This window comes from Elaeis guineensis, chromosome 10, assembly GCF_000442705.2.
Source record: "Elaeis guineensis isolate ETL-2024a chromosome 10, EG11, whole genome shotgun sequence".
Lineage (NCBI taxonomy): Eukaryota > Viridiplantae > Streptophyta > Magnoliopsida > Arecales > Arecaceae > Elaeis > Elaeis guineensis.
The window spans coordinates 15865582-15878181 of record NC_026002.2 but is presented as its reverse complement, the minus strand read 5'-3'; the positions used below and the strand labels follow the sequence as shown (position 1 = coordinate 15878181).

The following is a 12600-nucleotide window of genomic DNA, read 5'->3' as shown; positions in this document are numbered from 1 at the left end:
CAATTACTATTTGTATTCCTATCCATATTTGTTAAAAGAAAAATAGATATGGATGATAACTATTCAACTCATTTTCAGATACCTAATTTTATTTGTAATTCTGCTTAAACCTATATATAACTTATTAAATTTTTTAAAAAATAAATGATCATATTAACATGTTACTAACTTAACGTACCTTCTATTTAATAATATTTTTGGTTTTAAGATCTCAAAATTTAACTATTTGATTTATATCTATATTTATATCTATAATGTCAATATAGATATACATCCATATCCATTTAAAGATATGAATCTTTGCATCCGATTGATGTCTAAATCTGCATCCATATTTGCCAAATATAAACATGATATGGATATGGATATATTGATATCTGATCCATATTCTATCCATTTTCAATCCTATCCTAGGCTTTATGAAACAAATTATTTTGGCATCAAATTTAACAATGCAAATGGAGCGGATAGAGTTCAATCACGCGCAGATCGCTTCATGTTAACGCGTAATTTGCTTTTTGCATATACATGAATATGTCATTTGATTTTTGAAATTGATGTCTAAAACAAAGATTATTCACATACAAGCAATAACCATACTTGGTTTATATGAAATTCATATGGGATATCTTTGTCATTCTTTATCCTGGTATGAACAATAAACCATATCTAATACGCTAAAATTCTCAGATTGGATATCTTTGTTGCTGCAAAAGTGCTCACTAACTCAAACAAATGGTTGGATCTAAAAAACAAAAAAAAAAAAAATCAAAAGTCTGATGATGACCACATCTTGAGGTACTTAAGTTTGATTATCATGGGCATATTTGATATATGTAGCCGTAAATAAAATGTTAATTACTAGAGCAACAGAAATTTCTATCCCTGAAATAAAATATTGAAGTTGAACTATGAAGCAGAGTCCAAACTCTAATGTTCTCTTCATAACATTAAAAATTAGAGATCCATATTCATATGTGAATCTGGTTAAGGACAGCAGATGCTTGTCTCGTGTCGGCATAAATGTTGGCCTCTGTCCATTTTTTTTTTTTTTTTTGATAGAAGAGAGGGATTAAGCCCAATGAAATAGAAATATTCAGAAACCAAAAACTAGCGCCTGAGAAAAAACCGTTCCAACAAAATCAGCAAACACGGCCTGACGAATATTCTGTGGCAGCATGAAATTTGAGGCAAACTCGTGATGATGATGAAAGCTCGCGAGACAATTCGCTGGCTGGTTTGCTTTCCATAGGATATAAAAAATTTTGAAGGCATCTAATAATGAACAACAATGGAAAATATCATCGTCCAAATCTTCATTGCACATGGCAGCTATATCTCCATTCGGCTGAATAGAATTGTACGTCTGAATCTGTTTATCTCACCTCCATGACAATACCAATTGTCCACCAGACAGCCCCAAACTGGTTGTCACATCTTGGAATCATAGGATAATGACCTGGAGGAGCAATGCTAGAATCTTGTTTCCATGGAAGATGAAGTGATGCCTTTTGGAATATCCCAAGTCCTTCTCTATTAGATTTTTTTGTTTGTTGAACTTTTCAACAGTGAGCAACCGCACTGTGGACCCCACTATTTCATTTCCTGGATTATTCTCTTGTTCCTATTGCTCCATGGCCACCACCAACTTTTCAACAACTCAGAAAATGTCTTCATTCAAAAACAATTCAGAAAATGTCCAACTTGACTGCAATCTTAACAATGATGCAATTTACCCTGGAACATCGATAGCACTAGATCATATGAAGTATTGAATTTCTCTGAAAATTTGAGTCACTTTGCTAGGAAAGCGAAGATTACATCATAAACCCAGCTAGATGTAGCTGGTAACCAATACAAAAGATTTGAGGAGAGGCATCCCAGCATGGAAAGGGTTAGATATACGTAGCCTAATCCTCACATGCTGAGAGACTATTTCTTATCTTAAACTTGCAACGTCCAGATCACAATAGAGCAATCTAAGTGTCGCGCCAAAGCTTGTCCTCAGTATAATGGATGTCAGAAGATGAGAAAATGGCAATTATGGTAACCAAAGAGCAAATGCCAGTCTTTTATTCCAACTGTTCAGGCAAACATGACCTTCAACAACGAGCCCAAACCCTAGTGGAGCTCTTTTATTCTCTCACACTCCAGTCTCTCCAACTGAAGCAGAGTTTGCTGCTTATAAGCTAAGACTGTCATTCTACTGCTCTCACATACTAGAAGGTCTCCGGTTTCAAAGCCATGCGAGTCTGTGATCTAGCATTTCCAGCATGAAGCCGCAATGATAGGCTTGGACTTCCACCCAAGCACCAAGCAGCCCTTCTCCTCAGCAATGGTGTAACCCTCGCAGGCCCTAACCTTGTCCAGCCACTGCTTGGCCTGAGCCATCCTCTTGATCGGCGCCGGCTGGAAACCGGCCCGGCTCATCCTGCGACGCCACTGGTCCACCCTCTCATGCCTCTCCACCCTCGCCGGCCCCTCGCAGCTCACAATGTTCTTGATCTCCTCTGCGAAGTAGAACTGCTCCACCTTGGCACGCTTCGTGTCATACCTCGGCAGCATCGCATCCAGTGAGTCGAAGATGGCCGAGTAGTAGTGCAGTGCCTCCATGAACCTCCCAAGAAAGAATGGCCCATTGTGGCTCGCATCCTGCTCCACCAAGACTAACACCCTCGGCGATAGTTCATGAATCATTTGGAGCACCGAGTTGAGAGCTCCTCGGCTCTCCTTCACCACACAATGCAGTTGGAGCATGCTATTGACGACCAGAACCTCCCCTTCTTCCAGCTCCAAGTCCTCAGGGCTGAAATTCTCCAAGTTCCTCTCGATGACAAAGAACTCGAGGTTTATTCCAAGTTTCTGAGCGCAGAACTCGAGCTCATTGCCAATGGCTTTAAGTCGATCGCCCTGAGCACCGACGCCGGTGATGCGGATGCGCCGGGGCCGGGGGCTGGTTCGGTCGGCGAGGCTGTCGATAAGCTTTCGCCATTGATGGCCATGAGGCAGGCCCATGGTCATTCCCAGGTCCACCACGTGGACCAAATTCTCTCCCTCAAAGGCTTCCAAGATGGAGGCATTTGCCACGAAGTGCCCAAACTGGAGGTAGGGGCACAGCTCGTAGGCCAATGCGAGGGCCTCCTCCTTCCTGCCGGAGGCCGTGGCGGGGACCGTTGCTGGTCCGATAATGCCGACGGCTCCGAGCGGTTGCACCAGCGCCAGGCGGTCGGACAAGCCCTGGACGAAGCATGAAGCAACGCGCTGGAAGGAGGTGCCCAACACCAGTGCATTGGCCTTCAGTTCATGGAGCAAGGTCGAGGCCTGAGCCCGGTCACGGCAGGCGACGGCCTCGGCGCAAGATATGAGCAGTTGCACCAAGCGCATGCCGCCTTCCTCGACAAGCTCACCTTCCACCGGCTCCTCAAGAGCCTCCAGGACTCCAAATTTTTGCTTGTAATTTTGAACATGGTCCCGGAATTGGAGCTTTCGGAGGGGGTTGGATTGCTTGCCATTGTTGACTTGGTTTGGTGTCATGGTATCAGAATTGATCCTTGGTTTCTTGCATCGCCTGGTGAGCTCCAAGGGTGGTGGTGGGAGAGATAGGGGGAAGGAATGATCCCAAGTTGGGAGGAGGCAAGTGGAGGGGTAGGGGGCCATCTTAGCCATGTGAGAAAGGGTGAGCTTAAGGCCATTCTCATCCTCTCCTTCCTCATTGTAGGCTAGTTGCTGGAGTTGCTGCTGTTGAAGCTGCAAGTAGGGTCCATGAGACATCTAAAGGTGCACTACTTGTCTCCTGCTATCACAGCTTCAAAGACCCTCACCTCCAAGCCCTCAGAAGGTTATTTATAGCAAAAGATGGACCCCACTCTGACAGCAACTTTGCCATGCTTTGTGGAAAGAAGCACACTAGCATCCAGAAAACAGCTAAAATAGCATTGTTATGCCGGAGTTCCCGAGAAGGCAGAGATATGTATGAAGGAAAAGAACAAGGTGAAAGTTGGCAACTTTTAAACTTTTTCAGCAAGCAGAAATAGGAGGATCATCTCCAGCTCAATGAGACTGCGAAATTTTGAAGTCTAATTTTTGTCTCAAACCTTCTAATATGTTTGGACTGCACCAAAACTTAAATAATAGTTATGAGAGGTAGCCGGCAAACAGAGCTAAATTAACCATTAACAATCTGCTGTAATTTATTAAACAAATCTCAAGTTACTGCCATCTATAATGACCTTACAGCTGTTGAGCATATGACCGAAAGATTCTCTATCTCGGCAAGAGGCTCCATGTTCACTGCCAGACATGATGTCACGTATGACGTCCAATGGATGCTTACTGATTGGGAAGGAGACAGGATATCTTGTTGATCAATACCCGTAATAATTAAAGTTTGAGCAAGAACGTACCTTTTACTGCTGTTAAACATATCAAGATCATGTTGTCTTGCCGCACGAAAAGTTCAATCGGTGTCATGTTTTCTATGCTACGACGGTTTTTGGCGCAGGATCTTTAACAATATTCTTGTTCTAAGACCTGCCCCAAAGGAATTTGGATATTCTTATATTTTTTCGATATATTCAAAGATAATGTCTAGGCTTACCATTTTGCCGTATTGCGGTCATTTTCGTGAATCTAAATTGGGTTACATCATTCATAGTTCATCATAGAGATGGTATCCTAACCATCGAGCCGCCGAAGGCAGATTCCATCATTCAAGAAGAAAAAGGATCAACTCTCATATGTCAGCTGTGAACATGAAGGCCTTCTCTAGCGAGTATCCATTTGCCTATTTTGCCTTCATTGGGTTTAAATTAGAAATCATAAATCTTGTCATCCCTTGAATATATGTTATAGTGTGTTTAAATGTTCTTGCAGATTGACGCTTTGAAACAAATATCTTCGCATGCAGCAGTTCTTGCTTTAATAATTGGGAGGTTGAACCATTAATTCATCTCTTTACGTCACAAAGCAGACTCCCGACAAGAAATCACACTTTGATCTCTCCCATCTTCTTGGCTAAACAAATCCACATTGGCTTAGCTCACTATCATCTCTTTTCTAAATAGAAACAGAAAAGGTAGCTATCGGAAGTGGAAAATTAAGTTTTGCATGCATGGATTACGACCACTTTCCCTGCTGCTTTCTTGTGCTTTGCAATGCTCAAAGTTTGCATATTTCTAAGCAAATCTTTCAACAGGGTTCATTTTCATAAAAGAAAGACCTCCAGCAGGGTTCTGATTCCTGGTCATTGCCCAACTCATACAAGTTATTTGCTTCTTTACCAAGGCAACCTGCCTACCCTAGGTTTCCAGTTCATTGAGCAAGATAATTTCGATAATTAGTATGCTCTTTTCCAAAGAAATGCTCTTCCATATTTGTCACTCCCATGTTGGAAGTTCATAAACTGATACATATGAAATACTAGGGAGGGTGTTTAGAACTGCATTCACAAGAGTGAGCCTACCCTCATAGGAAAGAAGTTTGCTTTTCCAAGCTGCTAAGCTTCTTTCAACTCTCAATATCAAAGGCATTTAATCTAATACTTGAAAGTTTGTGGGCAGAGAGATAAGCCAAGATCAGACAATGGATGTGAGGAAAACTTATTGCAGTCTAACAAAGTTGCACATGATGAAAGGATGCATGCAGGATAAGGATTAGAACCCAAGTATGCAATAGAGATCCTGCAAACAAAGTTGCACATGATGAAAGGATGCATGCAGGATAAGGATTAGAACCCAAGTATGCAATAGAGATCCTGTAGAACTTGATAGAGAGGCGTATAATTAGTTCAGAATAGCATAGAATCAGCCTTTTTTGGGGGGGGAGTAGAGGAGCTAAGGCTATTGTCACGCCCCTGATCCGAGATCGCGAGCAGGAGGTCGCAGCAACCGCCGCATACTTATGAAGAACTCTCTCCATAAGCATGCAAGGCATCTCATCACGATATCAATGCATCACAGCGAAATAAATTCAAATAATTATTATTCAACTTTAATTCAAGTAATTAAATCAAATATCTTACATCCAATAAAATTTTACTAAAAATAAAACAATAGATTTAAATTCAATGAAGTTGACAATGCTAAATCTCGCCTCTAAAAGCTCTGTCCCAATATTTCTTCTCACGCTCGTAATTAATTATCTGAATCTGAAAAATAGAAAGAAAGATAATGAGCTAGACAGCCCAGTAAGTAACAAATATCTCAACTAGATATTTCAGATATTATATAATTTTTAATAACAATACTGCAAATAAACATAAAAATATATTTCATGCTGATTTTATATAAATCTAATTTTTTCAAATATTCACATATAATATAATTATAAATCCGATTCGATTTCAAAACACTCGTAATTCAACAGCCTCAACTATGACCAACGTTTAACCCCCATTGGCGGGGTCCACTGAATACCAGCGCACAACCTCCACTGATAGGGTCCACAAACACCAGTGCACAACCTCCACTGGCAGGGTCCACTAAATACCAGCACACAACCTCCACCGGCAGGGTCCACTGAGTACCAACGTATAATCCCCATTGGCGGGGCCCACTGAAACATAGTTAGGCTGAGAGCATAAATTCGATCTGTATCAAAATACTTTTATATCATAATATATCATAATTTTTCACTGAACATGTGCACAATCGACGTACCATAATATTTCAAAAGCACTTTTCTTTCAAAACATAATTTCATAAATCATGCATAATTTTAGAGAATAATTATTTATTTTCAGAATAAATATGAAATATCTCAAGAAGATGATTCATTACTTACCTTTCACAGAGTATTGAATAAATAGATCGACTAACTTCTAGGAGATTCTTCAGTACCTATTATCCAAAATTATATTTTTATATTAATTTTAATTCAAAATTAAATCTAAACAAATCTCAAATCAAAATCTCACTTAGAATCAAATTCTTCCCTAAACTCGATCAAAATCATCAAAATGAAGCCTTTCACTGCGCTAATCTTAGAAGGATAACTTTGGAGAGAGAAATCCATCAAGAGAGAGAAACAATCTAGAAAGAAAAATTTTAGAGAGAGAAAGTAGAGAGAGAAAGTTCAATTTTAGAGAGAGAAAGTAAGGGTTCAGACTGAAAGAAGAGAGAAACTCTCTCTTATTTTTATTTTATTATTTATTTATTTCTTTCTTTTCTTTTCTTTTTTTCTTTTCTTTTCCCTTTTTCTTTTTTTTTTCTTTTCTTTTTCCTTTTTCCTTTTTTTTTCTTCCTTCTTCTACTTCTTCCCGTGGCCTCCCTGGGTGAAAAAAACTGAAACAGGGGACCGCATGGTCCCCTCATACGATTGGCCGACCGACAATCGACCAGCACAGGAATGGCCGGTAGTCGAAGGAGAGCGCACCGCCATCCCAAGGGTCCCAAATCGGTGGCCGGTGACGACCACCGGCATCTGAAAATCAAAAAAAATCGAAACCTCTCCCACGACAAAATCCGGCGACTCCGATCACCGACGAGTGTGCACACCGGCACGGAAAGGAAGGGAGAGAAAAGAGGAAGAGAACCACATGCTTACCTCGAGCTCCGGCGACCTCTCTGGCGAGGAATTGCGGCGGGCACAGTGACGGTTTCTGCGAATGATTTTCGACGATCTTCGCCATTTCGCTCCAGGATTCTTTGGTAGGAAGAAGGGAGAAGGGTCTCCCCTTTAAATAGAACCGGAGGAGAGGAGTTTGACTCCTCTCTGATGAGGTTTCCGACTCCGATTAGGAGCCGGTCGGGAGAAGAAGACTCCCTGCGGGAGTCTTCTTCATTTTTTTTTTGTGGGCTGGGTTTAAGGCCCAATGGGCCGGATGTTACATTCTTTCCTCCTAAAAATAAATTTTATCCTCGAAATTTTTCTTACCTGTCACCATTGTATTGCAAGCCTGTGCATTCTGTTGAGTAAACGCATAAACTCTTCCCTGGGTTTTAGAAATCTGTCCACCACCCTTATGTTGTCCTTCATAAGTTCTTCGGCCAACTTGATTTTCAGTATTTAGCGGGCAGCTAGCAATTTTATGATCCATCTGACCACATTTGAAACAAGCACCTGTATTCCAATGACAATTCTTGTCTGCATAATTTTTACCACATTTGGAGCACTGCTCACCATCAATCTGTTGAGTCTTATTATCTATTCCTCCCTTAGCTGAACTTTTGATGTTTTTATTATTCTGCCCTTGTGTATCATTTGATTTTGCTCTCTTTCTTTGCTTTCTTTCCCTTTCCATGCGTTCTTCATTGACTTCTCTTTCAATTATCAGTGCTTTGTTTACCACATCTGCATAAGTTGTCACTTCATATGGAACCACTTATTTTCGAATCTCAGTTCTCAGTCCCATCTCAAACTTGTGAACACATTCTAGCTCACCATCCACTAATCTCGGAGCAAATTTTTGCTAACTCTGTAAATTTTGCTTCATATTCAGTCACACTCATACCCTTTTGCTTCAAATAAATAAACTCTTGCTCTTTTTGGATCCTTATACTCCGAGGAAAATACTAATCGTAGAATGCAATCCGAAATCTTTCCCAGGTAAGTATTTCGCCGTCTTGTTCATACTTGCGCTGTAGTCATTGACACCAGTTGTATGCTTCTCCTTGTAGTAAATAAACTGCATATCGAATCTTTTCTTCATCAAGACGCTCTTGGACAGCGAAGGCCTTTTCCATCTCCATTATCCAGTTATCAGCCTCCAAAGGTTCAGTAGTCCCCTTGAAAGCTGAAGGAGCAAGCTTTTTAAATTCTGAAATATTGTTCCGTTGTACTGGTTGCTCTCCATGTTGTGGTGGTGGATGCTGATGTTGTTGTGTATCTCGTTGTATCTGCTGTTGTTCAAGCATTTGCTGCTGTATTTGTTGTTGCGTTTGTACCATCCTGATTAGGGTTTGCATTAACTGAGCCATATCTGGTTCCTGACGTGCTCTCGAAGTACTCCCATTAGGATCTACAACTCCCTCCTCCTGAGGGGTGCCACTAGTCAGATGGAGAGTGTTACCATCTCGTGGTTGTGATGTCTCTCTTGCAATTCCTTGAGTAGTTCTTATCATTCTACGGGGAGGCATGATAACCTTGTAGTAGTAAAACCTTATTAGATTCATTTATCTATTTGTTAGGATGGGTTTATTATGATGCTCATACTTTAACGTCCCAATATTTCTAATGTTTACCCACCTACACTCATACTATGTCTAATTCTATGTGTCATAATTTATCCACTTATGCTATGATACCATATTAATTGTCATGCCTCCGGCCCGAGATCGCGAGCAGGAGGTCGCAGCAACTGCCGCATACTTATGAAGAACTCTCTTCATAAGCATGCAAGGCATCTCATCACGATATCAATGCATCACAGCGGAATAAATTCAAATAATTATTATTCAACTTTAATTCAAGTAATTAAATCAAATATCTTACATCCAATAAAATTTTACTAAAAATAAAATAATAGATCTAAGTTCAATGAAGTTGACAATGCTAAATCTCGCCTCTAAAAGCTCTGTCCCAATATTTCTTCCTACGCTCGTAATTAATTATCTGAATCTGAAAAATAGAAAGAAAGGTAATGAGCTAGAAGCCCAGTAAGTAACAAATATCTCAACTAGATATTTCAGATATTATATAATTTTTAAGAACAATGCTGCAAATAAACATAAAAATATATTTCATGCTGATTTTATACAAATCCAATCTTTTCAAATATTCACATATAATATAATTATAAATCCGATTCGATTTCAAAACACTCGTAACTCAACAGCCTCGACTATGACCAACGTTTAACCCCCATTGGCGGGGTCCACTGAATACCAGCGTACAACCCCCACCGGCAGGATCCACAAACACCAGCGCACAACCTCCACTGGCAGGGTCCACTAAATACTAGCGTACAACCCCCACTGGCAGGGTCCACTGAGTACCAACGTATAATCCCTATTGGCGGGGCCCACTGAAACATAGTTAGGCTGAGAGCATAAATTCGATCTGTATCAAAATACTTTTGTATCATAATATATCATAATTTTTCACTGAACATGTGCATAATCGACGTACCATAATATTTCAAAAGCACATTTCTTTCAAAATATAATTTCATAAATCATGCATAATTTTAGAAAATAATTATTTATTTTCAGAATAAATATGAAATATCTCGAGAAGATGATTCATTACTTACCTTTCACAGAGTACTGAATGAATAGATCGACTAATTTCTAGGAGATTCTTCAGTGCCTATTATCCAAAAATTATATTTTTATATTAATTTTAATTTAAAATTAAATCTAAACAAATCTCAAATCAAAACCTCACTTAGAATCAGATTCTTCCCTAAACTCAATCAAAATCATCAAAATGAAGCCTTTCACTATACTAATCTTAGAAGGATAACTTTGGAGAGAGAAATCCATCAAGAGAGAGAGAAACAATCTAGAGAGAGAAAATTTTAGAGAGAAAAAGTAGAGAGAGAAAGTCCAATTCTAGAGAGAGAAAGTAAGGGTTCAGATTGAAAGAAGAGAGAGAAACTCTCTCTCATTTTTATTTTATTATTTATTTTTTTTTCTTTTTTTCTTTTCTTTTTCTTTTTTTTTTCTTTTCTTTTTCCTTTTTCCTTTTCTTTTTCTTTTTTTTCTTCCTTCTTCTACTTCTTCCCGTGGCCTCCCTGGGTGAAAAAAACTGAAACAGGGGACCGCATGGTCCCCTCGTACGATTGACTGACCGGTGATTGGCCGGCATAGGAATAGCCGCTAGCCGGAGGAGAGCGCACCGCCATCCCAAGGGTCCCAAATCGGTGGCCGGCGACGACCACCGGCGTCCGAAAACCAAAAAAAATTAGAATCTCTCCCACGATAAAATCCGGTGACTATATATGATAGCCACACACACACACATACGTACATGCATAAGAGACAGCGGGGAGAGGTTAACTTGGCTACACCAGAGTGAACTCTATTTAAATCCAATCAGATCTATATTGGATGATGGGGGATCCCGCATTGATAATCTAATCATTAAATATGATTTACTATTTTCAAATTATTTATATAAAAAAATTATATAATTTGAAAATTCATATCACATGCATCAAGTGGTCAAAAGTTTGAACAGCTTGTACAATATGAAACAGTAGCTATTTTTTTTACTATTGATGTATAGGTTAGGAATCTTCAAATCATATAATTTTTAATATATAAATAGTTAAAATAATAGATCCCATTTAATGACTCAGATCATTAAGATGGGACTCTTATCATCCAAGCTAGACTTGACCAAGTCTTAATGAAAATCCACTTAAGCATATATATATATATATATATATATATATATATAGAAAGAGAGTGTTGAACATCTTTATATTGACTCGCTGAAAACAAGATTCATAGTTCCAAATCCATGATAGGCTATCCAAATTTAAGATCAAAACGGTTGGATATAATCTATACTAAAAAAAATATTTAAAAATCAAATTTTATATATTTTTATGATTTTTAATTTAAACACCAAGCATGCGTAAAAAAAGATGAGTTGCATGGCATGATGGTATATTTCATTATGACATAATTATCAAAATCTAATGAATATCAACCTACTCATATTTTAAGATGTGTAGCTCAAGATCCATAAAATGAATTTCTAATTTATATGCTCTACCATGTATTTTACTATACTAATGCAACTGTTATTGTTTAATTTACAGCAACTTCGTACATATATATGTTAGAGATCGTTAAAATATAGGTCAAGATCAAGTTACACCTGATGGAGCTCTTATAAAAGTTATGCCCTTTTTGGAATTAAAAGATGGAGTCCCGAATCAATGATATGAGTTATTGGACATGATCTATTATTTTTAAATTTTTATCTAAAAATTATGTGATTTTGAAAATCTTAACATATATATTAAGTGGTCAATTTTTTTATATTATTTAAATTATTTAATTTTTAATCATTTGATGCAATGACTAAGTGTTTTCAAATTATATATATATTTTTATTTTATAAATAATTTAAAGAGAATAGATCATGTCCAATAATTCGGATCATCAAAATAAAATCCCATCATTCAATTTAAAAAAATGTAGTTATTTAAAAGTTGTAACATGTGTTTTTGAGAGTCCTAACCTCTATATCAGACAATCAATTTTTTCATGTTATTTAAAATATTCAATGTTTGACCATACTGTGCATAGATCTCCAGATCACAAGATCCTGCACAAAAAAATTTTGCAAACAAATAAAAGTAAATACTTTTAATATTTTCATAATTTATGTATTACGATTCCAATTTTTTTTTCTCAGACATGTTACACGTACTTCAGTGCCAGCATAGATAGAAGGGTGACTATCAACGAGAATTGGGTTATTGTATTCATTTCTGTTAGGAAAAGCACTTACGATGAGCAAACATCTATCTGGTTGCACGATGCTGAAACTTATTAACATGCAGAGGGTGCAAGGCACATCAGAGAAAAAGCACTCATGGCATGCTTTTGTCAGTTAAGAATCAGCAGCAAGGGATTTGAAGAGGAAAAACTGCTGTTTTTCTGTGATTGAACTGCAAACATGAAAAATATATACTGGGGAAGCTCA

At 38.3% G+C, this 12600-nt stretch overlaps 1 protein-coding gene across 1 annotated transcript; it reads right to left on the bottom strand.

The window, feature by feature from the left end:
• Positions 1 to 1724: 1724 nt before the first annotated feature.
• Positions 1725 to 3811, bottom strand: LOC105053310 (GRAS family protein RAD1). The gene has a single exon (XM_010934410.4). The coding sequence runs from the start codon at positions 3769 to 3771 to the stop codon at positions 2260 to 2262; it is 1512 nt and encodes a 503-aa protein (XP_010932712.1). The 5' UTR covers positions 3772 to 3811; the 3' UTR covers positions 1725 to 2259.
• Positions 3812 to 12600: the final 8789 nt, after the last annotated feature.